We start from the raw sequence: 27,841 nt of genomic DNA on the forward strand, positions 1-27,841 counted from the left end.
TCAGAGCACAGGCACCAGCTTCTAATTTACCCCAGGGTGCTCAAACCCCACTCAGCCCCAGGCCCCACCTCTTCCCACCTCCTTCCCTGTTCCATGGTGTGCAGAAGGCACTGGGAGGAAGGAGAAGGAGTTGATCGGTGAGGGCTGGCCAGTGGGCAGGAGTGGGGGTGTAACCCTTCTGCCCATCTGAGTTGGCAGCAATAAGGGCTGGGTTCAGTATCTAGGAGTTCTGTTTCAATAACACAATGCAAAACCAGCTCGAGCCCCAGTGACCTGGGACAATTACATGCCACTCCCCGGGCACCTCTAAGAGGCAATACTTTCCCTCTCACAAGCACGAGTGTAATAAAATCCTTTTAATAAAGGAGGGAAACAATGTGGCATTATGTTGAAGAAACACCACAAACAGGATTCATAACACAAACCATGAGCAAAAGACCCACCCCCAAGTAAGTTTGGCAGTGTCCTCTTCCCTGCAAGGTCTTAAGTCCAGCAATGCAAAAAATCACCCGAAGTCCCAAAAGTCCAACACCCCAAAAGTCTCTGTCCCTGGTTAGCGCAGCCCCAGAGTTCAAAAGTTTATCTGCAGAGTTTTACTTCCCAGCCTGAGTGGCAACGAGGGGGAGGGCAGGGGTCTTAAAGGGCACCTTACATGGTCCGAGGCCGATTGCTCCGCCTCTCCGTGGGGTTCTGCTGCAGCCTTCACCGCGAGCCACTCTGCCAGCCACTCCGCTCCACCAGCCATCCCATGAGCCACTCCAGCCGTTCCGCAAACTGCTCTGCTCCACCAGCTGTCCCATGAGACACTCCAGCCATTCCGAAAACTGCTCTGCTCTGTCAGCTGCTCAGCAATATATCTTAACACCGCCTCCATTACTTAACACATCACTCAGTGATTTCAGCTCTTAGTAATTTTAGCTCTTGAGTGATTTCAGCTTGTAGAAGGTGAGCCTCAGTGCTGGTGCACCATTGGCCCAAAGTAAATTCAGCTCAGCAGCCTGTAACTAGACTGCTAATGGAATCAAAATTAGCTCTGATATTCCACAGTGGAGAAAGGAGGGGGTGCAATTTGTGTTTCAGGCGCTCAAAAGGGGCCTATACCAATCAGGTACAAATACCTGTCCCCAGCCTCTCTCAATTCACTGGGTTTTGGAACCCATGTCCCTTGTCTAGCAAGTGCTACTTAGTTGATGGCAAGTCTCATAGACTCATAGGTCAGAAGGGACCAATCTGATCATCTAGTCTGACCTCCTGCACAAGGCAGGCCACAGAACCCCACCCATCCAATTTTATAACAACCCCTATCCCAGGACTGAGTTATTGAAATCCTCAAAATTGGTTTGAAGACCTCAACTGCAGAGAAACCACCAGCAAGCGACCCGTGCCCCACGCTGCAGGGGAAGGCGAAAAACCTCCAGGGCCCCTGCCAATCCACCCTGGAGGAAAATTCCTTCCCGACCCCAAATATGGCGATCAGCTAAACCCTGAGCATGTGGGCAAGAGTCACCAGCCAGCACCCAAGAAGGAATTCTCTGCAGTAACTCAGTTCCCATTCCATCCAACATCTCCCCGCAGACCATTGAGCAGACGTATCTGGTGGTAATCCAAGATCAATTGCCCAAATTAACGATCCTATCATAACATCCCCTCCATATACTTATCAAGCTTTGTCTTAAAGCCAGGAAAGTCTTTTGCCCCCACTACTTCCCTCGGAAGGCTGTTCCAGAACTTCACTCCCCTAATGGTTAGAAACCTTCGTCTAATTTCAAGTCTAAACTTCCTAACATCCAGTTTATACCCATTCGTCCTTGTGCTTACATAAGTACTAAACTTAAATAATTCCTCTCCCTCCCTAACGTTAACCCCCCTGATATATTTATATAGAGCAAGCATATCCCCCTGCAGCCTTCTTTTGGCCAGGCTAAACAAGCCAAGCTCTTTGAGTCTCCTTTCATAAGGCAGTTTTTCCATTCCTCGGATCATCCTTGTAGCCCGTCTCTGAACCTGTTCCAGTTTGAATTCATCCTTCTTGAACATGGGACACCAGAACTGCACACAGTATTCCAGATGGGGTCTCACCAACGCCTTGTATAACGGTACTAACACCTCCTTATCCTTGCAGGAAATACCCCGCCTGATGCATCCCAAAATCGCATTTGCTTTTTTAACAGCCGTATCACATTGGCGACTCATAGTCATCCTGCTATCAACCAGTACCCCAAGGTCCTTCTCCTCCTCCGTCGCTTCCAACTGATGCGCCCCCAACGTATATCCAAAATTCTTATTATTAATTCCTAAATGCATAACCTTGCACTTTTCACTATTGTATTTCATCCTATTTCTATTACTCCAGTTTACAAGGTGGTTCAGATCTTCCTGAATAGTATCCCTGTCCTTCTCCGTGTTAGCAATACCCCTCAGCTTCGTGTCATCCGCAAACTTTATTAGCACATTCCCGCTCTTTGTGCCAAGGTCAGTAATAAAAAGGTTAAATAAGATCGGTCCCAAAACCGATCCTTGAGGGACTCCACTAGTGACCTCCTTCCAGCCTGACAGTTCACCTTTCAATACGACCCTCTGAAGTCTCCCCTTTAACCAGTTCCTTATCCACCTTACAACTTTCATATTCATTCCCATCTTTTCCAATTTGACTAACAGTTCCCCATGCGGAACCGTGTCGAACGCCTTACTGAAATCTAGGTAAATTATATCTACCGCATTTCCTTTATCTAAGTAATCCGTCATCTTCTCAAAGAAGGAGATCAGATTGGTTTGACATGATCTACCTTTACTAAATCCGTGTTGCAATTCGTCCCAATTACCTTTGACCTCTATGTCCTTAACTACTCTCTCCCTTAAAATTTTTTCCAAGACCTTACATACTACAGACGTCAAGCTAACAGGCCTATAATTACCTGGATCACTTTTATTCCCTTTCTTAAAAATAGGAACTACATTAGCAATCCTCCAGTCATACGGCACAACCCCCGAGTTTATCGATTGCTTAAAAATTCTCGCTAACGGGCTCGCAATTTCACGCGCCAGTTCCTTTAATATCCTCGGATGGAGATTGTCCGGGCCCTCCGACTTTGTCCCATCGAGCTGTTCAAGTACGGCCTCTACCTCAGTTGCGGTAATATCCACTTCCATATCCACATTCCCGTTTATCATCCCTCCATCATTGCAAGGTTCCTCACTAGTCTTATTAAAAACTGAGGCAAAGTACTTGTTTAGATGTTGGGCCATGCCTAGGTTATCCTTAACCTCCATTCCATCCTCAGTGTATAGCGGCCCCACTTCTTCTTTCTTTGTTTTCTTCTTATTTATGTGGCTGTAGAACCTTTTACTATTGGTTTTGATTCCCTTTGCAAGGTCCAGTTCAATGCGGCTTTTAGCCTTCCTCACTTTATCCCTACATGCTCTGACCTCACCAAGGTAGCTTTCCTTACTGATCCTGCCTTTCTTCCACTCCCTGTAAGCTTTCTGCTTTTGTCTAATCCCCTCTCTGAGTTGCTTGCTCATCCAGTTTGGCCTACAACTCCTGCCCATGGTTTTTTTCCCCTTTCTTGGGATGCAGGCTTCCGACAGTCTCCGCAGCTGCGACTTAAAGTAATTCAAGGCCTCCTCCTCATTTAAATCCATTAATTCCTCCGTCCAATCCACTTCCCTAACTAATTTCCTTAACTCTTTAAAATTAGCCCTCGAGAAGTCAAAAACCCTAATCCCAGATCTACATTTGTTTATCCTTCCATCTAGTTTGAACTGAATCAGCTCATGATCACTCGAACCAAGGTTGTCCCCTACCACCATTTCTTCTACGAGGTCCTCACTGCTCACCAACACCAAATCTAAAATGGCATCTCCTCTCGTAGGTACTTCAACTACTTGATGAAGAAATCCATCCGCTATCACATCCAGAAAAATCTGACCCCTATTATTCTTGCAAGTACTCGTCCTCCAGTCTATATCCGGGAAGTTGAAGTCCCCCATAATCACACATTTCCCCTTTGTGTTTACTTCATTAAAGACATTAAAGAGGTCTCTATCCATATCCCAATCAGATCCCGGCGGTCTGTAGCACACGCCAAGCACTATCTCAGGGGAAGCTCTAGTTGCTTTTTTACCCAGTGTGATTTTTGCCCAGACAGACTCTGTCTTATCCATTCCATCGCTTCTTATTTCGCTACAGTTAATTTCATCATTGATGTACAAGGCTACTCCACCTCCTTTGCCTTTCTTCCTGTCTTTTCTAAACAGCACATAGCCTTCAATACCCGTGCTCCAGTCATGAGTACTATTCCACCAGGTTTCAGTTATCCCTATAATATCCGGTTTCACTTCCTGCACCAGTAACTCCAGTTCCTCCATCTTGTTACCTAGGCTCCTCGCATTAGTGTACAGACCTTTTAATTTTCGGCGTTTGGCGTCAGTGACAGTCTTTCCCCTGTCGTGCAGAGACCTTTTACCACCAGCATCACCCGTTACTCTGGTTTCTACTCCACTATTCCTCCTTGGATCAAATCTTGGGACCGCAAGGGTATCCCCTCTCACTTTGTTTACTTTCCTCTCCAGGTTATATTCCGGCGTGGAGATCTCCCGAACATCTCCCAACCATCTCCCCCAACTTCCTAGTTTAAAGCTCTCTTGATGAGGTCGGCGAGCCTCCATCCTAGAATTCTATTTCCCTCCTTGCTTAGATGGAGTCCATCCTGAGCGAACAGTCGTCTATCCGTAAACGCTTCCCAGTGACCGTACATCCCAAAGCCCTCCTTATAACACCACTCCCTAAGCCATCTGTTGATCGCCATAATCTTGTCACTCCTTCGTCGCCCCGCTCTAGGAACTGGCAGAATCCCACTGAAGATCACCTGAGCCTCGATGTCTTTGAGCCTCTTCCCCAGTCTGGCATAGTCCTCCTTGATACAGTCCAGCGAGTAACTAGCCGTATCATTCGTTCCCACATGAAGGATAATCAACGGATTCTTTCCCGCTCCCGCTAAGATCGTATTCAGCCTCACAGTCCTTCTGTCATAAAACAGTTCCACTGTCCTTGATTCACACAATCAGGGTAACAACACTTTATTTTTTCTGCCTCAATAACAGAGAAACTGGGGATCCCACAGCAGCCAAAGTGACCATTTGGGCTGCTGTGGGCTCATGCTAGGCGGGATGGGTGTACCTATGCAAACAAGATCAGGCCCTGAAGTTCTTTTCCACAACTCGCCACAATTCACCACCAGATGTCAGAGTAGAGCTCATCCTCACTCTGCTTACAGGGGGGAGATAGGGTAGATTGGCTGTCAATGGTTGCTAAGCACCTGCTAATTTTTCTCCGTGGGCGCCTATGTTTCAGAGGTCCTTCTGGCTGAAGTGATCACCACCAAGAAGACAACCTTCCAAGAGAGAAGCAGCAGTGGGCATGATGCTAGTGGTTCGAAGGGAAGACCTGTGAGTCTCGACAGAACCAGGGCTAAGTCCCATGTTGGGATCTGCTCATGGACCTGAGAATAGAGTCTCTCCAAACCCTTGATAAAATGTGCCATCATCGCATGGGAGAACACCTACTAGCCATTCACTGGTGGAAAGGAGGCTGAGATTGCTGCTAAATATACCTTGATAGATGCAAGTGTCAGGCCTTGCTGCTTTAAATGCAGCAAGTAGTCCAAGATAGACTTAAGGAAAAAAGAGAGAGAGAGAGTTTGTTGAGACACCCATATCGAGAAGCACTTCCACTTGACCAGCTGGTAGCCCTAGAGGATGGCTTCCTGGTTCTAGCAAGACCTGAGGAACCTGTTTCAAACAGGCCATTTATTCTGGGTTCAGCCATGTAGCATCCATGCAGCTATGTGCAAGGAGATGAGGTTCAGGTGAAACAACCAGCCCTGGTTTTGTGAGATTAGCTCCAGACACAGTGGAGTTGCTACCAATAGATCCAGGAGCATGGCCAACCAGTGTTCACATGGCCATGCCAGAGCTATTCAAATAACCCTTGCCATGTCCCACTTGACTTTTAGGAGGACCTTGTGAACCAGAGGAATTAGAGAAAAAAGCATAGAATAGGAGATCTTCTGATCATGGGAACATAAAAGCATCAGAGAAAGAACCCCTCCCTGCTTGTTGATATAGAACAGGGGTAGGCTACCTATGGCATGGGTGCCGAAGGCGGCACACGAGCTGGTTTTCAGCGGCACTCACATTGCCCAGGTCCTGGCCACCAGTCCGGGGGGCTCTGCATTTTAGTTTAATTTTAAATGAAGCTTCTTAAACATTTTAAAAACCTTATTTACTTTACATACAACAATCATTTAGTTACATATTATAGACTTATAGAAAGAGACCTTCTAAAAACGTTAAAATGTATTACTGGCACGGGGAAATCTTAAATTAGAGTGAATAAATGAAGACTCGGCACACCGCTTCTGAAAGGTTGCTGATCGCTGATATAGAACATGGTTGCAATATTGGTTTGTCAGGACTTGCACCACCCCACCTGAGATCTGGGGAAGGAACATTTGGCATACTAAGCGAACCATCCTGAAATCCCTGACATTTATGTGCAGGGACAGTTCTTGGGATCAGAGGCCCTGAGTCCTGAAGTTGTTGAGATGGGCTTCACACTCTAGGTCTGACGCATCTGAGATTAAAGACACTGACAGTTGTGGGGGAACAAAGGGCACCCCCATCATTACTGATGTTGGGTCTTTCCACCAGTCAAGGGAGGAAAGGACAGGGGAGGAATTGTGAGCACCAAGTCCAAGTGTTGTCTGCTCGGGGAGAACACTGAAACTAGCCACATCTGGAGGGGTCTGAGGCACAATCTTGCATGCTGAACCATGTAAATACATGTAGCCATGTGCCCCAGTAGCTTGCAGCAAACCCGAGCTGTTGTAATTGGGTGGACCCTGCATTGCATTGTCAGGATATGCTTCTATGGGCACAACATTCTAAAGAATCAAAGCAAGCTGCGCAGTGGGGACAGAAGGACGGTGAAGAAATTTGGCAGCATGTGTCCTCTAGAAGAAGAAAGAGGAGTGTCCATGTACTAGCATTGCAGATACAGGTGAGCAATCATTTTCATTTTCTCTCCACAGGTACTAATGCGGAGAGTGGACTAGATGATACATCTGAGGAAAGGGAGGGAAGGCATGAGCTGCACTGTCCTAGGGATGGGGGTACCATGACCACAGCTCCCAAGAGAAGGAAGTGGGTGGTGGTGGTCAAGGACTCCCTCCTCAGGGGGACAAAGTCCTGCTGTCCTGACCAGGAAACTGAGAAGTGTGCTGCTTGCCAGGAGCTAGGATTCATGATGTGATGGAGAGAATGCTGAGAATCATCAAGCCTTTGATCACTACCCCTTCCTGCTTCTCAGTGTGGGCACCAGTGATACTGCCAAGAATGACTTGAGTGGATCACTGCAGACTATGTGGCTTTGGGAACAAGGATAAAGGAGTTTGAGCCACAGGAGGTGTTCTCGTCCATCCTCCCTGTGGAAGGAAAAGGCCTGAGTAGAGACTGTTGGAAGTCAACGAATGGCTAAGTAGGTGATGTCAGAGAGAAGGCTTTGGATTCTTTGACCATGGGATGGCGTTCCAAGAAGGAGGAGTGCTAGGCAGAGACGGGCTCCACCTAACGAACAGAGGTGACCAGCCCTCTGTGGAGAAAGAAGTGGTTAAGGACTATTTAGAAAAACTGGACGAGCACAAGTGCATGGGGCTGGATGCATTGCATCCAAGGGTGCTAAAGGAGTTGGTGGATGTGATTGCAGAGCCATTGGCCATTATCTTTGAAAACTCATGGTGATCGGGGGAGGTCCCAGATGATTGGAAAAAGGCTAATGTAGTGTCCATCTTTAAAAAAGGGAAGGAGGAGGATCCAGGGAACTACAGGCCAGTCAGCCTCTCCTCAGTCCCTGGAAAAGTCATGGAGCAGATCCTCAAGGAATCAATTCTGAAGCACTTAGAGGAGAGGAAAGTGATCAGGAACAGTCAGCATGGATTCTCCAAGGGCAAGTCATGCCTGACTAACCTAATTGCCTTCTGTGATGAGATAACTGGCTCTGTGGATGAGGGGAAAGCAGTAGATGTGTTATTCCATGACTTTAGCAAAGCTTTTGATACAGTCTCCCACAGTATTCTTGCCAGCAAGTTAAAGAAATATGGGCTGGATGACTGGACTACAAGGTGGACAGAAAGCTGGCTAGACGTGGAGTGGATCAATGGCTCCATGTCTAGTTGGCAGCCTGTATCAAGTGGAGTGCCCCAAGGGTCGGTCCTGGGGCCGGTTTTGTTCAATATCTTCATTAATGATCTGGAGCAGTGGTCCCTAAACTTTTCATCTGGCAGGCGCCAGACGAAGGACCACTGCGGCGGTGAAGCACCCACCAAAATGCCTCTGAATTTCGGCGGCACTTCGGCAGCGACACCTCTCGATGATGCCGCTTGCCGTCGACAAGCAACGTCATCGAGAGGCGTCCCCATCGAAATTCGGGAGCGATGCCTCTCGATGACATCACTTGTCAATGGCAAGTGGCATCATCGAGAGGCGTCCCCACCAAAATTTGGGGGCGACGCCTCTCAATGACATCACTTGTTGGCAACAAGCATCATCACCGAGAGGCGTCCCTGCCGAAATGCTGCTGAAATTCAGGGGCATTTCGGCGGGTGCTCTCCCGGGGTCCAGGACGCGGGCACATTAAGATGCACCGTGTTGGGGACCACTGATCTGGATGATAGCATGGACTGCACCCTCAGCAAGTTTACAGATGGCACTAAGCTGGGAGGAGTGGTACATTACACTGGAGGGTAGGGATAGGATACAGAGGGACCTAGACAAATTAGAGGATTGGGCCAAAGGAATCTGATGAGGTTCAAGAAGGACAAGTGCGGAATCCTGCACTTAGGATGGAAGAATCCCATGCACTGCTACAGACTAGGGACCAAATGTCTAGGCAGTAGTTCTGCAGAAAAGGACCTAGGGGTTACAGTGGACGAGAAGCTGGATATGAGTCAACAGTGTGCCCTTGCGGCCAAGAAGGCTAACGGCATTTTGGGCTGTATAAGTAGGGGCATTGCCAGCAGATCCAGGGACGTGATCATTCCCCTCTATTTGACACTGGTGAGGCCTCATGTGGAGTACTGTGCCCAATTTTGGGCCCCACACTACAAGAAGAATGTGGAAAAATTGAAAAGAGTCCAGCGGAGGCCAACAAAAATGATTAGGGGGCTGGATCACATGACTTATGAGAAGACCCTGAGGAACTGGGATTGTTTCATCTGCAGAAGAGAAGAATGAGGGGGGATTTGATAGCTGCGTTCAACTACCTGAAAGGGGGTTCCAAAGAGGATGGATCTAGACTGTTCTCAGTGGTATCTGATGACAGAACAAGGAGTAATGGTCTCAAGTTGCAGTGGAGGAGGTTTAGGTTGGATATTAGAAAAAACTTTTTCACTAGGAGGGTGGTGAAGCACTGCAATGGGTTACCTAGGGAGGTGGTGGAAATCTTCTTCCTTAGAGGTTTTTAAGATCAGGCTTGACAAAGCCCTGGCTGGGATGATTTACTTGGGGACTGGTCCTGCTTTGAGCAGGGGTTTGGACTAGATGACCTCCTGAGGTCCCTTCCAATCCTGATATTCTGTGATTGGCTATCAGGAATGATATGGTCTGAAATTGGGTCTCCGGCAGGAAGGCCATGGCTTAGGTCAAGTCCCTAATAAATCCTATGCTTTGAACTGGGACAAGAGTTGGCTTTTGTTCATTTATCAGCAGACCCAGCACCCAGAAGGTGGCCTGGACAGTGCTGATGCTGTTCTGTACTTGAGCCTCTGACTGACCCTTGATCAGCCAGTTGCTGAGGTACGGGTAGACCTGTATGCCTCACCGTATAAGCAAGGCCACTAATACCACCAAATACTTTGTGAAAACCCAAGGGGATGCAGAGAGGCTGAACGGTAGGGCGGTGAATTGGTAGTGGTGTTGATTCACAATGAATCTGAGAAATCTTCTGTGGCCATGGAAGACAGAAATGTGGAAGTATGTGTCCTTTAAATAGAGGGTGCTGTACCAGTCCCCTGGATCCAGGAAGGAACGATAGAGGTCATGGAGACCATGCAGAAGCAGACATCTGTTGAGGCAATGCAGGTCCAGAATGGGCTGGAGGGCCCTGCACTCCCCCATCCCGGATTTTGGGATTCGGAAATATTGGGAGTAAAACCCCTTCCCTCTCAAGTCTTGCAGAACCTCTTCCACGACCCCATTTGTAGGAGGGATTGCACCTCTTGGATGAGGTGCTGCTCATGAGAAGAGTCCCTGAAGAGGGGCAGGGATGGTGGTTAGTAGGGAGGGGTGGACAAAACTGAAGGGTATAGCCAACTGTTACTGCACTTAGTACCCAATGGTCCAATGTTGTGGGAAAAGGGAAGTCGGATCTGAAGTGGTGACGGTGCACCTTCAAAAGGTCCGCTTGGGCCCCTCGGAGTATCTCTGAGACCCTGGCTGGGAGATTGAGGTGGACAGGAATGGTTAGCATAGTTGATAATTTCTGGCGCCAAGAATAAGGAGGCTGCTGGGGCCTAAAGTACTTCCTGGAAGCCAGCAGAGCATAAAGGCCTAAAACCTGGAGGCTGACCCTTGAGTCCTTCAGGCTGTGAATTATCATGTCCATATGCTTTGAGAATAACAAGGAACCTTCGAAGGGGTGGCCCTGGATGGATTGTTGGACTTTGTGAGGCAGTCCCAAGGACAGGAGCCAAGAACAACACCTCATGGTGACAGCGGAGGCCATTATCCTGGCTGCCGACTCAGGTGCATCCAGAGCTGCCTGGAGAGAGATCCTGGCACAGTCTTACCTTCTTCCAAAAGGGCAATGAATTTCTGCCTTGAATTTTGAGGCAGTGAGTCCTTAAATTTACACAAGGAGTCCCACAGATTATAGCTGTATCTCCTCAGCAAAGCTACCCGTTGAATAAACCTTTCTTCCAACATGGCCCAGGTCCTTGGCATCTCTTTGTTTGGAGGAAGCGCTCAGCAGGCCCTGCCTGTCTCTCTCATTGGCTGCTGACACAATCAGGGGGTATAAGTGAAAGTGTAAGCAAGGTCTGAATGAACTCTCCCAACAGCTAGTTGGAAAGGGGGAGAGACTTCAGGAACAAACTGTATTTACATGAACACACCTACTTTGCCTTGCTATCCAACAGATAGAGCTGTGTTGCTCAAAGTGATCAACTCTGGCTAGTGTCAGGTTATAAACCACTTTGGTATTGAATGCAGGGGCAGTGAAATGTTATCATCAGTGTTGTTCTCTTTACTCATCCCCTTTACTCATACAATAAATGCATCTTGGAGCTCCAAGGGCAGTGTCAGAAAATAACCTACATCTGCAGCCAAGGATGGTTGAGAAGGAGCTGAGGGAGCTGGACCGCACGAGCACTTGATGAAGCACCAATGACACAACACAGCTACTGCACATGTGTATCCCGACCAGGTACAGCTATCAAAAATCTCTGATCAGCAGCACCAGGATGCACTGACACCTGAAATGGAGCACCCACAGGAATTGTGTTTACTATGTCACAAATGAGAGGGTCACCTTAAGCTGAAAGGACCTCATTAAACCAAGCATAGGCGCCAAATTTCTCAGCTCCCGTGCCCACCCACCCCTTTCCCCGCCCCTGGCCCTGCCCAACTCCACCCCATCCCCACCCCTGGCCCCACCTCCATTCCAACCCCATCCCCAAAGTCCCCGCCCTAACTCTGCCCCTCCCTACCCCTATTGGAATCCTTCCCTAAATCCCCGACCCCACCTCTTCCCCCAGTGCACCGCGTTCCCCCTCCTGTAACCTCCCTCCCTGCCCTGTGAATCAGCTGTGTTGCTACACAAGCGCTGGAAGGGAGGGAGGAAGAAGTAGGACGTGGCGGCGGGCTCACAGAGGAGATGGAGGTGAGCAGGAGCAGGGGGGTGGGGTGGAGCCAAGGGGAGCTGCTGGTGGGTGCTGAGCACCCACCAATTTTTTTCTGAGTTGGCACTGATGAAATCAAGGGCTCAAATGTCAGACCCCTGTGAAAGTAACAGGTGTCCCAGCCAGGAGGTGTGGACTCTCCCTAAGGGTCCACAGTTTGGTTTAAACTGTTCCTCCCCATTGTTCAAAGACAGAGCTAAATAGGCTCCATTAGGAGTCTTTTGTTACGTTAATTGCTCACTAAGAGCTGAAAGTCACTAAGGGTTGGGTGGACTCTCAAGAGACTGACTTACAAAAGTCACAGCAGAGAGGCAGGTGGCAGAAGGTGACTGGTGAGAGGAGCGGCAGCCAGTGCAGAGGAGCGGTGGCTGGCGAGGTGGCCAGCCAGAGCAAGTGCTCAGATGGTGGAGCAAGGTGCCTTCTTCCCTGGGTGGGAAGTGAACTTACACAGATTCACCTCTGAAGCCTGGGTCCTCACTGACCAAGAACAACAATTGTGAGTTGGGTACGATGAGGAAGCAGAGGGGGGCACAGTAAAGAACTTTTGGTTGTAGAACTCAAGAACATGAGGTAGAAGACACTGCCCCATGCACTCTGAGGTGGGTGTCCTGCTCACAGTTTTATGATTATGAATCTTGCTGGTGGCATTTTCCCTAATTAATGTTGGGTGACTTCCCTCCTTTCATTACCTTTTCTCTTCTACACTCAGACTCTGTGCTTGTGAATGGGGAAGTATTGCCTCTCATTGGCACTGAGAGGTGGTGTATAATGTTTCCCAGGTTACTGGGTGGGAGCTTGAGCCGATTTTGTGTTGTACTGTTGAAAAGGAACCCCCTAGATATTGAATCTAGCCCTGGTTGCTGCCTGCTCCACCTGGTAGAAGAGTTACATAAATATTCAAACCTGCTCGCTGGCACATACTACTTCTTTTCTGGCCTCTTTCAGGTGGGAGGCCAAGAAGAAAAAGTTTGCCATGTGGCCTTGACTGGACTCATCACAGCCTCACTGATCGGTAAGGCCACTTTGGAGAGAGCTGCTGTAGGTAGAATGTCAATAAGGCTGTGTGGTGTTTCCTTAAGTTCTTCAATCTCCAGTCCCAGGTTCACTGCTGGGCCCTGAAGGCTATTGGGTCCCATGGCAGCCTCATTTGGGGAGGAGGAGGAGGCAGTTTGCACTGGAGGAGGGGCTCCTTCCTCTTCCTCAGCCTCAATGACATCCACAGGAGCCATATCCTGGATGTCAGCACCTGGATTGGTAGCAGAGTTGGGGTGCCGTGCCAGGCAGGAAGAAGCAGAAACCGGGCTCTTGAAAACCACCGAGTAAGAGAGACAATGGAAGAGAAGACCCAGTATGAGGGGAAAGCCCCAGAGGTTCAGTAAGGCCACTGTATCGGCCAGTGACCTGCTGGTCTGGTGCCAGCTGGGGGACCAGTACAGAAGTCCAGTGGCATGTAGGCTGGGTATTGGTGGTGACCCTGAGGTTGCACATAGGGTTCCCTTTCAGACTTGGAAAAGGAGTCTTCTCTCAAAGACCATGGCACTGTGGTACCTGCCTCTGCCTCCAGGTGCTGGGGGACCTGTGGCAGACCAGAGATGGTAGGGACATCAGGGTCAGGGATGGCTTGCCTCTAGAGAGTGCTGGAGGGCCCAGTGCCAGGAAGGAGCTTGATGGTCCTTGCTCCTTCCAGTCACTGGAGATAGCAGGTGTCCCATCAGAGTTGAACAGGGAGACCAGGAGAGACCGTAAATCCTTGGATATTTGAAAAGTCTCTGGGGTCGACGGGACAGTCAGACTGCTGGTGCCACTGTGGCTTCCGGGTGTGAGCAGAGAGTACCACACCAGACTCAATGCTCTGGGCGGAGTTGACGGTGCCATCATGATGCTAGGAGTGGAAGTGTGGCATGGGTCTCACCATGATTCCTTCTCCACCACTTGTCCTTCTTCTGCAACAGTGAGCACCCTCTGCGGGGGCGCTATTTTTTGTGCTTTTTCTGCAGCACCAGAGATGTTGAATGGTACCAGGAAGAGCTTGGTTCCGGAGGAGCACTTTGCACAAACACCGAAGCGCTCAGTGCCAAAACAGAGCGGCTTGGCTCTGAGGCAGGTATGAGGGCAGCTTCCATGATGATAGTCATCAACCTGATGTGTCTGTCGTTTTTAGTATGGGATCTGAAGTCCTTACAGATCTGGCATTTGTCCTTCACATGAGTTTCCCCCAAGCACTTCAAGCAGCTGGAGTGCGGATTGCTCACGGGCACAGGTTTGCCACAGGAGACACAAGGTTTGAAGCCCGGGGACTGAGGCATGCCTGGAGTGAAGATGTCCCTTGATGATAGGGACTATTTACAGTAACTATATACACTAACACTAATCACAATAACTATATACTCTAAACTATGATAAACTAAGGGTTATAGTCCAAAAACTACTGGGAAGAAGCCTTGCCAAAGCAAGAAGTCATTCAAGCAACTGTCATCTGCGCTAAGAAGGAATTGAAAGTGTCTGTGGCTGGTGGTGCCCTTTTTACCAGCGCATAAGCGCACAGCAACAGAGGGTGCTAGAGCCAGCCCAATGGATACCACTGAGCGAAAAATTGCTGGCAACAGCGCACACGGTGTGCACACACCTAACACAGAATGGACATAAGAAAGCACTCAAAGAAGAATATTTCAATTTCATTTACATTATAGCAAAAGACTAAAAAATGGTTTTGCAAAGTAGCATTTTTCCATCTTTTTTGTAGACATGTTCCTATGACAATAAAACTAAAATCTAAATTACAGTCAACACTTTATGACTCAGACTTTTGTTGAGTTCCTGGGAAGAGATGTTTTTAAAAAGGTAGAGAATTTAAATTAGAGGTATAAATTGGGTGATACCAATAATTCAGAGCCGAGTTAGTGAAGAGACAATTACTTACTTGTAATACTACCTGTCTGACTGTATTGTTTGACCAGATTCCTATTCTTCTGGTTCCACTCCTTAGCACAAAAAAAGTTGGAACCCCCTAAATCTCAATGAGTTGGGGTTTTTGAAGCCCAGGCAGTTTAGCCCTGTTCTGAAACCAATACTAATGCCTCAGTACTGCCTGGATCATTCCACTGTAGTTCCTTCAAGAAAGGGAAGTGGAGTTATCCCTAAATTCTAAGTGTAACTAACAGTCAATAAATCTTTATAAGATAGGGGGAGTCCATCAGAAAAAAAGAATTATCTTTTGAAAAATATTGCCTCCTTCTCAACTGTTAGGGGACAGGTGGATGAGTAGGAATCCGGTCAGAAGACATCTTCCAAGAAGCACAATTACAGGTTATCCTTTCTCTTAGAAAGTTATATTACCTGGATTCCTATGCTTAAAGACTAAAATATATGAGGAGAGTTTTCCATGAATCCATAGATTTTCCAATCTTAGAAGAACAAAGGAACCATACCAAGGGAAAGAAGTTACTCACCTTGTGCGGTAATGAGGGTTCTTTGAGATGTGTCCCTCTGTGGTTGCTCCACTGTACATGGGTCTGCATCCTTGCTCTGCTGATCGGACAACTTTAGTAGCAGTGTCCATTCCACATGTGCATGTGCTGCTCCTCACCTACCATAAGGTTAGCCAGCATGCACAGGCAAACCCTCCTCTATTCCTTCTGTACCACAGAGTCAAGGGAAGCTTAAAATTAGCAATTCTAAAAGAGTTAATCTGTGAACAAACAGCTCCAGCTCCATCTCTAGCCAGGGATGGTGGAGAAGGAACTGAGGAGGGTTCGCCCAGGCACGCTGGATAGTCTCGTGGCAGGCGAGGAGCAGTGCATGCGCAGACTGAATGGATACTACTACCAAAATTCTCTGATCAGCAGCACAGGGACACATATATATCTACAGTGGAGCACCCATCATGACACTATTCAAAGAAGAATCATGGAGACTTCCAAAATGATAAGGACTGCCATACTGGGTCAGACCAATGGTCCATATAGCCCAGTATCCTGTCTCTAACAATGGCAGGTACCAGAACTTCAGAAGGAATATAGAGAACAGGACAATTTTGGAGAAATTTACTCCTATATTCCCCTCCCAGCCTCTGGCAGTCAGATATTTAGGGTTGTGTAGTTGATTAGCAGTAGTCCCTCCCACTCTGGGTCAGTGGGAAGCCACTTTGCCTCACTATGTCACTGGGCATTGCTCACTGTCAGGGAATTAGCAGAGCACTGCACAGCCTATGCTGGCCTGCAGTCCAGGCAGAGCAGCAAATGAGTCTCTGAGCCCCAGATCCTCAAGCAGAGCGAGGCACCAACCAGTCTATGACTCCTGCCTATAGTCAGGGCAGAGCAGCAAATGGCCTGCGATCTGGGCAGAGCAGCACACAAGTCTGTGAGCCCCGATCCAGAAAGAGTGGGTAAGTGTCAGTTCTGATGTGTGATTCTGTCTTTAAAATTACATGTTACACTATTAATGTCACTGTATAAATGTTTTAATAAAGAATATTTATTATCACTTATACATTGGTTTCAATGGGAGTTTTGCCAATGCAAAGACTGCATAATTAGGCACAAAACATCTTACCTTGTTTCCAGTTAATATCATCACCAAAAACATGAAGCAGTGTTCTCAAAAAATCCTTTGCATTGAAGCAAATAACAGTACAGTGTAGTATTTGAAATAGTATTTCCCTGTATAAGGATATAAAAATAAATTCACCGAGCATTTCATTTTATCGTTTCATATTACTGAATGCAAAATTTACATTATGTACATTTCTGTTGAACATGAATTAATATCACTTATTTAGTTAAAACAAATAAGGATTCTTACTTCTTGTACAAATAGGCTATCGGAGGTTAGAAATAAATGTTTCCCTCTCCCTCCCCATTGCTTCTGCTGAGCAATGAATAGGAAAACAAGATTGTATTTTCATTTTACTAAGTTAATTTTTTTTTTCTAAATTATGGTTTTCAAATTACAACCACTTAGTTGATATGCTTTCATAAGAGAACCTTGTGCAGTAACTGAGGTTCTTTGAGATGTGTGTCCCTGTGGGTGCTCCACTCCAGGTGACGGTGCGTCCCAGCGCCTTTGACTGGAGATCTTCGATAGCAATGTTTAGCCAGGCTGCGCATGCACAGCTGCTGTCTCGTGGCATCGTTGGAGTCTGTTCAGCGCGTGCACAGCATGACTCCCTCAGTTCCTGCTCTACCGTAGAGTTCTCTTTTTTTAAACTCCAAATAGAGCGGAGGAGGGTGGGTAGTGGAGCATCCACAGGGACACACACATCTCAAAGAACCTCAGTTACTGCACAAGGTGAGTAACTTTCTCTACTTCTTCAAGTGCTGTCCCTGTGGGTGCTCCACTCGAGGTGAATGTAGAGCAGTACCCACTACAGTTGGGATTTTGGAGTTATGTGCATGGTAGCAGCGGAGAGGACAGTAAGGCCTAGTATGGCATCCGCCCTGGGGACTTGTGTAATGGCATAATGCTTGGCAAAGTTATGGTCTGAGGCCCATGTGATCGCTTTACAAATATCCAGAATGGGTACATTATGCAGGAATGCCACAGGTTGTTGACATGGGTCAAGTAGACTGTGACCAGACTCTGGCAGGGACTTCTATGTTCTGGGTTTGGTAGCATGATCAAATACAATCCATATCCACTTGGAAAGTCATTATTGGATATAGCGGCACCTTTGGATCATTCAGTTGTGGAGACAAAGAGTCTAGGTGATTTATGAAATGAAATAAATAAATAAATATTTCAGTGACTCAAATTTGCATTTCTTTCACTCACTCTTCTAGCCGATGTGATACTAGGAATGCTACCCTCACTGACATGTGTAGTAAAAAGCAGGTAGCAAGGGGTTCAAAGGAGGCCTCATGAGGCCCCAGAGCACTAGCTTCAGATCCCACATGGGCATGGGAGTGTTTACTTCAGGGTGAAGGTTCTGAAGCCCCATGACAAAAAGTGTTTGGATGTGTAAATGCCGAGAATCCTTTGATTTTATCGTGGGAAGCATTAATTGCTGTGAGATGCACTTTTATAGAGCTGAACGATAGCCCCAAGTTCTTGAGCTCTACCAGATAGTCCAGCACTATAGGAAGGGATGCAGTGCAGGGAGTGAGCCCTTTATGGAGACACCATATGGACAAACATTTACACTTTGAAGAAACATATTGCGTGTGGAATCCCACCTGCTGTTCAGCAATGTGTTTGATCTGTTCCGAACAGGCTAACTTGGAACCATGGAGGAGCCACGCTTTGAGATGGAGCTTCTGCAGCTCTGGATGGAGGATCTGACTGTCATTGGGATAGGAGGTCTGTTCTCATTGGAGAGTCTGTGGAGGACAGACTGATGCACAGCAGATAAGGGTACCAGTTCTGCCTGGATATGTGCTGGGGCAATTAAGATAATGTTGGCTTTGTTGTCCCTGACCTTGCGTAGGACCCTGTGTATTAGTGGGATTAGTGGGAATGCATACATAAAAGAGTCTTGTTCCACCGAATCAGGAAAGCATTCCCCAGAGCATGGGGGCCAAGCATCACTCTGGAGCAAAAGAGAGGGCATTTGCAGTTCTGTGTTGTGGCAAATAGGTTGATAGACGGGAATCCCCATAGATGGAATATTGTCAAGTTCAGTTCCCATTTGTGGTCCTGTGAAAATCATCTACCTTGTGTATCAGCTGTAGTATTTGGACATCCCGGTAGATGTGAAGCGGAGATGTTGATGTGATGCTGGATGCACCAGTTCCACAGTTTCATCGCTTCCATGCAATTGGGCCCTGCCTTGTCTGTTGATGTAAAACCTGCATATGATATTGTCTGTCATTATTCGGATTGATTTGTTTCTTATGAGCAGTAGGAAGTAAAGGCTGGCATTCTATACTGCTCTGAGTTCTAGAAGGTTGATATGTTGCCTTCCTTGTATTGTGTGGTGGTTGAGGTGTGCTACCCAACCCAATAGGGAGGCATCTGTAGTGATCATGATGGATGAAAGTCTGTGGTCAGTTCCAACTGGGATGGAAACACTTGGGAGAAGGTTTAGGTATGCCCTTCTCCAATCCCGGTAGAAGAGATTTCTCCATAAGGATAATTTTCAGGTGCAGGTCTCGGTCGCACTGGACCTTCGCCTTCAAGTTGTTACAGTGGGTGCACTTGGGTGGAATGTGCGTCTTTCCAAGACACAGAGTGAATGTCCGCTTGAGCGTGGCATGGCCTCTTTGCAGGAGCCACGTCTTTTAAAACCAGGAGAGCCTGACATGTTGAAAAAAAAACCAAGAGGTCACGGTGGACCAAAAATTACAAAGCAGGGTTTTCGTTCCGCAGGGAGCAGAAAACTTGAAGAAAAAAAATGATGGGAAAAGATTTTTTTTTAAAAAACTATTAACTAACTTATCTAAATGGAAGGGTAAATCTGGGTTAATTGTATCTAATTTTTCTGTCAATAGGGGAAGAAACTACAGCACTGCCCCGAGCTCCATCTTCAGGCAAGGACGGTAGAGAAGGAACTGAGGGGTTGTGATGTGTGTACACTGAACAGACTCCACCGATGCTGCAAGACAGAAGCTGCACATGCATGGCCTGACCAGGTACTGCTACCAAAGATCTCCAATCAATGGCACCGGGACGCACTGTCACCTGGAGTGGAGCACCCACAGAGACAGAACTCAAAGAAAAATATTTCAGTGACTCTTAAATTTAAAAGACTCAGAAGAGATGTTTAAGCATTCCAAAAATAGTGTATAATTTATTTATATTCCCAGACAAAGCAATTATGTTAAAATGGAGTCCAGGTTGATAGAACATATCAGCAATTTAAAGGAAAATACATTACAGGATGTAATTAGCACTCAACCCAGCAGTATAAATGAAGGAAATTCTTGAACTCAAAAGAAATCCAAACATGTTAAGCTTTGGAAATACAATTAGAGCATCCAAAGCAATGTAACTTTGTCCTGTAGTGGCAGCATACAGTGATCATATGATTAAGGCATTTTAGTGTTTGTGCCCCAGATTTCTTTAAACTGATATTTAAAGATAGATAGTTTTCCTCCTTATGGTATCACTACAGGGCAGAGTTAATATATGCTGGGTGTCCTGTGTTCAACCTCCCTTGAAGAAGAAACTTGCAGTTATGAAGAAAAATAGTAAAAATGACTATTAATCCTAAAAAAAAAAATCATCAAATGTGGTCTACACACAAAATGTCAGGAGTTTTAAATACGAGAGGTTTAAAGCATCTGCATTTTTCTGTTATTAAGAGAATCTGAGTTCAAATAAAATCCAACACCGGGTGCTAAATTTTTTAATGGCCCGTTTCTCAACCATTCCTAGACTAATTAACAGATTCACTTATAAATTCTCAGAAAATTCTATACTCAAAGAAGTGTAATTTTAGGAAGGATATCATGTATTCTTAGACAACAAAGGGATTAAAAATCCCACTTTAAGTGCAAAACTCAACACAACTGGCATCTCCATAACAAACTTAACCATGCTAACGGTGCTACGATAATTAAATCAGCAGTTTATGCAGGCAGATTAGTGAAATCATGATGTAATATAAAATGGTTAATATTTTAACACTGTACAAAGTGATATTTAAATATAGCCTGCTCATTGCTATAAGATCCCTTGGGAATAGCATAAGCATATCACACTACTTTTCATCTTTCTCAAATTGTTTACAGTTTGTCTGCCTGTGCTGTATTTAAGAATTTATGATGCACAGTCATAAAAAGCAGGGACATTTATGTAGACTTTGCTATGAATCAAAACTAGGATGTCACTAAAAAGAGTTCTTATGGACAAAAAAGATTGTGTTTAATAGTAAACAAAGCTTTAAATAACAGTGGACTAATAGATATAGGTTTTGTCTAAATGCTAATTATTCCACATTAAAATGATATGCTGGTTTTACAGAGGTGAACTATTGTATACTGTAGTACACTGATGACCTGCTCAGTTTATAATCTGAACGAAAAACTGATGCTGGGATTTCATATTACTAAAACTTTACTTTTGAAAGCTCTTTAAAAAGGAAGTTATTTTATTTTTCTGAATTGCACAGCACAGTGCCCAGTGAAAGTACTAAACAATAATAATTTACATTAAAATTACTGGCAGAATCTGACTAGTAATAACTAGCACTTTTATATTTACAATTTTATAGATGGAGTGAGACATAAACAAATAAAGTGACCTGTCTGTTGATATAGTTAACTCAAGAACTGTGACAGAACCTAAGTCCCTGTCCCTGATCTTATACTTTATAAAGTATAATTAATTTTGACAATCTGAAGTTGTTGTTGTTTTGTTCTTTACTTTTTTGCTCATTTACAAAATTCAGTAATTCACAACAGACCTCCCAGTCATTAGGGTAAATTAGCTGAATTCAAATAAATTTTAAAAATGTAACTAACATTACATTCTGGTCCCCTTAGAATTCTAAGTCCTGTGTCTCCCAAAGTCTGACATATATAATATTATACTAGATTTTTTAAATAAATCAACAATGGAATTTGATTAAATTAGAAAAATTGGATATTTAAAAGAAATAAATGCAATCTTTAAAATTACGTGGCAATAGCGAAGACAGATTTATATTTTAAACGTTATCTTAGCATTTAGACTGAAATTTTTATCTAAACTATTATAAAAATTGCTATTGGCTGCTAATGACTATCCTCAGGAATCTTAAATGCTATTTTAAAAAAACCCACTCTATTCAAAAATTTTAAAAAATTATGAACAGAGTTAAAAAAGCTGTGCTGTAATCCTGTTCATATGTTCTCTTTAAGAACGTGCATTAAAAATCTTCCAGAAATGAAGATCATCCATAGGCAAGAAAAATAAAATTGGAAAGGAAAGTCGCTTACCTTTAGTATCTAGAGCTATTCAAGAGATGTTGTTTACCTGTGTTCCACTTCCAATTGTATGCATGTGCCCCATGCACTGGGGATAAGAATGCTTTAGCCAGCAGTATCTGTTGGTCACATCTGCTCCCCTGATGACCTTGAGGCCCTCTCCATATGAGATATAAAAGGACCAAGTGACCATCCATCCTCAGTCCCAGCACCACTATCAACTCCAGGCTATTGGTCTCAACAGTAGTGCGGAAAAAAAGTAGGTTATGAAACACATGTAAACAACACATCTCTAAGAACTCAAGTTACTAAAAGTAACTTTACTTTCCATTTTGAATGCTTGTTTACATGTGTTCCCAAGTAGTAGGTAATAGACGGAGCAGAGTACTGCAAATCTAATTAAATAGAGAATGCAACACAGCCTTCCCAAACTGGGCATGCGAATGAGATTCCTGAACTAAAGTATAATGGCATTGGCTAGTGAAAGTATGTATACTACAACAAGTAGTAGCCCTACATAGATCAGCTACAATTATCCCGCTAGGACACATCTGGGAGGTGGGATGGAGGGGATAAAGGAGACAGTCAGAACTCCTGTCCAGGGCTGCTTGCTGGACTCCCTCCTGCTTGGGCTCTCCTCCTCCTTCTCCTCCCCACCCCCGACCCTGCAAATCCTTCATCAGGAGGCAGCCTGGGTTCAGGCTCTCCTTCCCACCCCTGACACTCCCCTAGTCCCATACCTGCAGGCAGCAGCAGGGATCTGGCTGTCAAAAGCAGCAGCACAGAAGTAACAGTGGCAATGGGGCACTAAGCCTGCCATGAAAAGTCATATTTATCAGTATCACTTTTCACACTGCCACTCTTCCTTCTGCATTGCTGCTTGGGCAACAATGCCTTCAGAGTCTGGTGCCCGGTCAGCAGCCCATTCTCCACTCTGCCTTCAGTGCTGGGCAGCGGAATATGTACTTGCGTGTGGGGGGCAAGAGGGGGAGGTGTAAATGACTCTGGACACAAAGAAGGGGCGCCCAACAAAATAAGTTTGAGAACCATTGCTCTAATAGAAAGTTACCTAACATGATCTGGGAGTTCTTAACTGGCCACCTTATAACTCTATGCAGCGATATACCCAACTGGAGATTGAGTCAAGACTGCCAGACTCTTGGATCTCTTGGCAACAGAAATAAATAGCCCAGGGGACTCTCTGAATGGTTTTGTTCTGGACAAATGATAGGGTTGCCAGGCATTTGGTTTTTCACTGGAACACCCGGTTGTAAAGGGACCCTGGCAGCTCCAGTCAGCATAGCTTACTGGGCCACTAAAAGTCCGGTTGACTGCAGGTGGGCAGGCAGGCTCTGTGCCTGGCAGCCATAGGTGCTGATTTCTGCTCCCGCTGGTGGGTGCTTGACCAGCCTCTGCCCCCAGCCCCACCCCGACTCCATCTCTGTCCTGCCCAGCCCCCATTCCAACCCCTTCCCAAAAGTTTCCACCCCAACTCTACCCCCTCCCTGCCCCTATTCTGACTCCTTCCCCAAATCCCCTCCCCGGCCCTGACTCTTCCTCACCTCCTGCCTTGAGCACACCACATTCCCACTCCTCTCCCTCCCTCCAAGCACACCGCCAAACAGCTGTTTGGTGGCAGCAAGGCGGGAAGCGCTGTGAGGTAGGTAGAGGAGCGGGGACATGGAGCTCTCAGGGGAGGAAGTGGAGGAGGAGGTGGGGCATGGTGGGGGGAGCTTGGCTGCCCATGGGTGCAGAGCACCCATAAAACTGGACGAAATGTCCCATTGTTCTGAGTAATTAAGTCTGGTAGATACTGGAGGTGTCAGAGAGATTTCTGATTTCTTTGAACCAGTATTCCTGGGCCAGTCTAGGGCTATTAGGATGACTGAGGCCTTGTCTGGTCTGACCTTCCTTAATACACGGAGGGTCAGAGGAACTGAGGGATAAACAAACAACATGGCCTGAATCCAGGGGATTAGAAAGACATCTTCTTGAGAACTCAGACTCTGTCCTCCTTTGTAACAAAATACTTTGCATTACTTGTTCTGGTCAGCTGCAAACAGATCTATGCAGCGTGCAACCTACTGATTGAAAATGGACTTGATGACCAAATCCTTTAAGGACCATTTATGATTCAGAGAAATATGTCTGCTTAGATTGTCTGCCAGCATGTTGTATAGTCCTGGAAGGTGATCTACAGTTAGTACTATGTTGTGCAGGATACATCAGTTCCACAGAATGATTGCTTCCCTGCACAAGATTGTTGATATGGTTCCCACGTATGTCTACATAAAACATTGTGATGGCATTGTTGATTCTCATCTGTACACTCTGATATTTGATATGAGGTAGAAAGGCCATACAGGAAAGGCATAGTGCTCTGAGCTCCAGGACACTGATATGAACCCAAGCATCTCTTTGAGGCCCTTGACCCTGTACTGTACACGCCAGCAACCCAGCAATGACATATCAGTCACTACTGACTTTGTGAGGAGAATAGACACCCCTTGCAGACCTGATATGGATCTTTCCACCAGTTGAAGGAGTTCAAAACTTCTTGAGACATGTGTACCTTTACGACAACAGAGACACAGTCTGGTGTATCAACAGCTGAACATGAGCTCCCAGAATGACACTGCCCAAATAGGATAGTGCTATCCTTGGATGCATAAACAGAGGACTCTCGAATAGGAGCAGAGAGGTTATTTTAACCTCTGTATTTGGCTCTGCAAGAATACTGTGTCCAGTTCTAATGCCCACAATTCAAGAAGGGTGTTAATAAACTGGAACAAGTCCAGAGGACAGCCACGAGCATGATTAAAGAATTGGAAGACATACCCTACAGTGACAGATTCAAGGTGCTCAATCTATTAAACTGAGCAAAAGATTAAGAGGTGACTTGATTACAGTTTATAAGTACCTACATAGGGAAGAAATATTTGATAATGAGCTCTTTAATCTAGCAGAGAAAGATACAACAGGATACAGTGACTGGAAGTTGAACATAAGCAAAAATTCAGACTGGAAATAAAGTGTAATTTTTTTTTAAATTATAATTAATTACTGGAACAATTTACCAAGGGTTGTAATGTCATTGGATATTTTAAATCAAGATTAGATGTTTTTCTAAGATATGCACTAGGAGGCCTATGTTATACAGATAGTCAGACTAGACTGTCACAATGGTCCCTTCTAGTCATGGAATCTATGAATCTATGAAAGAAAAAAAAATCTATAATTGGGGTCACCAGAGTACATGAAGCCATGTGACCTTAAAACCAGAGACATGTCCTTGAAGTAGTACATGATTTGTTTTGCAGTTCATTTATCAACTCTGACCTATTGTTGAATCTGCCCTGCAGGAGGTACACTCAAGCCATCATGGAATCGATTAGAGTCCCAATAAACAATCTTTTGTGTTGGAATTAAGTGAGACTTCCAGGTTCCCTCTCAGTCCCAGTCTGGACAACAGATCTATGACGTACTGAACACTGCTTATCACCTGCTCTGGAGATGATCCTCTCACCATCCAATTGTCCAATAACATGGACACCAGCGAAGCCTTCCAGGCTGCCTCCTGCTAAAAAGAGACGGGAGGGGCTGCTTTCAGAGCTCTCTTCTTCATGGAGACATAAAGAAGTGAACCAATCCTCTTTCTTTTAAGGAAGTCTTGAGAGATCTTTGTCTGTGCTCCTGAGAGGTGTGATGCCTATCCCTGCTCGCAGCCACAGAGGCAGGAGCAAGCAGAACCCCAGAGATAAAGGCAGTTACAGGAACACTTTTACCTGAGGATAATCCCAGACTAGAAGGATCCTGTCTCCCATCTGGTTCAGAGACCAGCCTTATAGCTTTCTCTAAAAGGAACAACTTCATCCTGATGTCCCTAGATTAAGTTGTCCTCGTTGTTGAAGAATTGTAAAATCCTTACTTTTCTTTTATATATCCCTCACTTTAAAGCCTGGCTTTTTCTGTTCCAACAGACCCACCATCCCCACCTCCTGTGCACGGTAAAAAATGAACCTAGAGAAAGCTGAAACCTACTAAAACTTTACACTGATCATTATACTAAATACCTAGTCTAAATAATTAACTATTCACAAAGTCAGAATAAAATATGCAACTGGAAAAAGAGTAGGCATTGCTGTTTGGGTCAGTCTCACATCCAGGAGCAGCTGAAAGTAACGGAGGGCCGGTTGGACACTTTGCCTCCCCCCTCCTTATACTTTCGAGGTCACCAGGGGAGCAGATGCAACCAAACAACATTGCTGGCTAAAGCATTCTAATCTCTGGCACATGGATAGGGTGACCATATGTCCAGTTTTGGCCAGGAGAGTCCCTTTTTTAAGCTCTGTCCCAGCCATCTTGACTTTTTTGGCAAAAGTTTGGTGTGCACCCCTAGAGAGGCAGAGAGGAATGTGCGTGTGTCTGTGTGTGGGGGTGAACAGGGCTCTGGCGAGCAGCGATGCCAGCCAGGGGGAAAGGGGGCAGGCAGGGTTCGGGCAAACAGTGATGCCAGCCACATGGGGGGAGGCAGGGTTCAGGCGAGCAGCGACACCAGCCTTGTGGGGGGCAGCAGGGATCGGGCGAAGTGACACCAGCCCCACATGGGGAGCAGGCTGGGCTCAGATGAGATCCCTGTGCATGGCAGACGCAGGGCTGGGGACAGCAACTCGGGTCAGTCCTGTGCTTGAGGGGAGAGGAGGCAAGGCACAGGCCAGCCCCATGTGCAGGGGGGAAAGAGGGCAGGGAATGGACAGCCCCACATGCAGGGGGAGAGGGGACATGGCTTGGGCAAGCAGCCCCACGCAGTGTCCCATTTTCCCTTTGTGAAATATAGTTACCCTACACATGGGGCATATGCACATCACCAGAAACGGAACACATGCAAATAAGCACTCAAAGAAGAACTACTTACACATTTGTTGTAGTATTAGACAACAGTGACAATCAACATCACTGCTATTTACACACATACAGAACAAAGAGATTACTGTGTTCCCTCACCTGATGTACTTCTTATGAGTCTGTTCTTGTTGCTCCCAAACAGAAGAGTGTTCTATTTTTAAATAAATGAACTTATCATTTCTGGTACAGGCATCCCAAACAATTGGATTAACAATTGAAGAGCCTTTGGAAGGACAAAGTTGGTCTGTTTGTCTCTTTATTAACACAACAATTCCTCTTACTGATGAGACTAGGCCCTATAAGTACAATTGATCAAGATGAGTAATATTTTTCTATTGAGTAGCTTTATGCAATTCTATCTAGAAATTTCCACATTTCCCTAGATGCAGTGTGCTATGTACATTACATTTATTTAAAAAACAAACATATTTTAGGGCTGTCAATTAATGGCAATTAACTCAAGCAATTAATGCTAAACAAATTAACTAGATTAAAAAATTAGTTGTGATTAATCGTAGTTTTAATCACACTGTTAATAATTGAACAATTTACATTTATTATAAATAGTTTTGGATGTTTATCTATATTTTCAAATATATTGATTTCAATTACAGTACATAATACAAAGTGTACAGGGCTTTATTTTTTTATTACAAATATTTGCACTGTAAAAAAGATAAAAATTAGTATTTTTTAATTCACCTAATACAATTACTGTAGTGCAATCTCTTTATTGTAAAAGTGCAGCTTACATATGTAGATTTTTTTTTTTACATAACAAAAACAAAATGTAAAACTTTAGAGTCTACAAGTCCACTCAGTCATACTTCTTGTTCAGCAAATCACTAAGACACACAAGTTTGTTTACACTTACAGGAAATAATGCTGCCCACTTCTTATTTACACTGTCACCTGAAAGTGAGAACAGGCATTCACATGGCACCATTGTAGCTGGCGTTATAAGAAAACCAACCTTCTGTTGGTGGAATCTGACTCAGATGACGAAAATGAACATGCGTTGGTCCAGTCTGCTTTGGATTGTTATTGAGCAGAACCTATCATCAGCATGGATGCATATCTCAGGAATGGTGCTTGAAGCATGAAGGGACATATGAATCTTTAGCACATCTGGCACGTAAA

At 45.5% G+C, this 27,841-nt stretch overlaps 1 protein-coding gene across 1 annotated transcript in view; it reads right to left on the reverse strand.

Annotated features, from left to right (window-relative positions):
* The window catches only part of POLN (DNA polymerase nu), a 197,903-nt gene that overhangs the window by 165,658 nt on the left and 4,404 nt on the right, over nt 1–27,841 (reverse strand). Inside the window, exons 2-3 of the mRNA XM_030563754.1 lie at nt 26,801–26,997; nt 16,506–16,612 (exon numbers count right to left, since the gene is read on the reverse strand). Of these exons, the coding sequence (XP_030419614.1) occupies nt 16,506–16,612; nt 26,801–26,997 (304 nt within the window). The remainder of the gene's footprint in view (nt 1–16,505; nt 16,613–26,800; nt 26,998–27,841) is intronic.

Source organism: Gopherus evgoodei, chromosome 5 (assembly GCF_007399415.2).
Source record: "Gopherus evgoodei ecotype Sinaloan lineage chromosome 5, rGopEvg1_v1.p, whole genome shotgun sequence".
Taxonomy (NCBI): domain Eukaryota; kingdom Metazoa; phylum Chordata; order Testudines; family Testudinidae; genus Gopherus; species Gopherus evgoodei.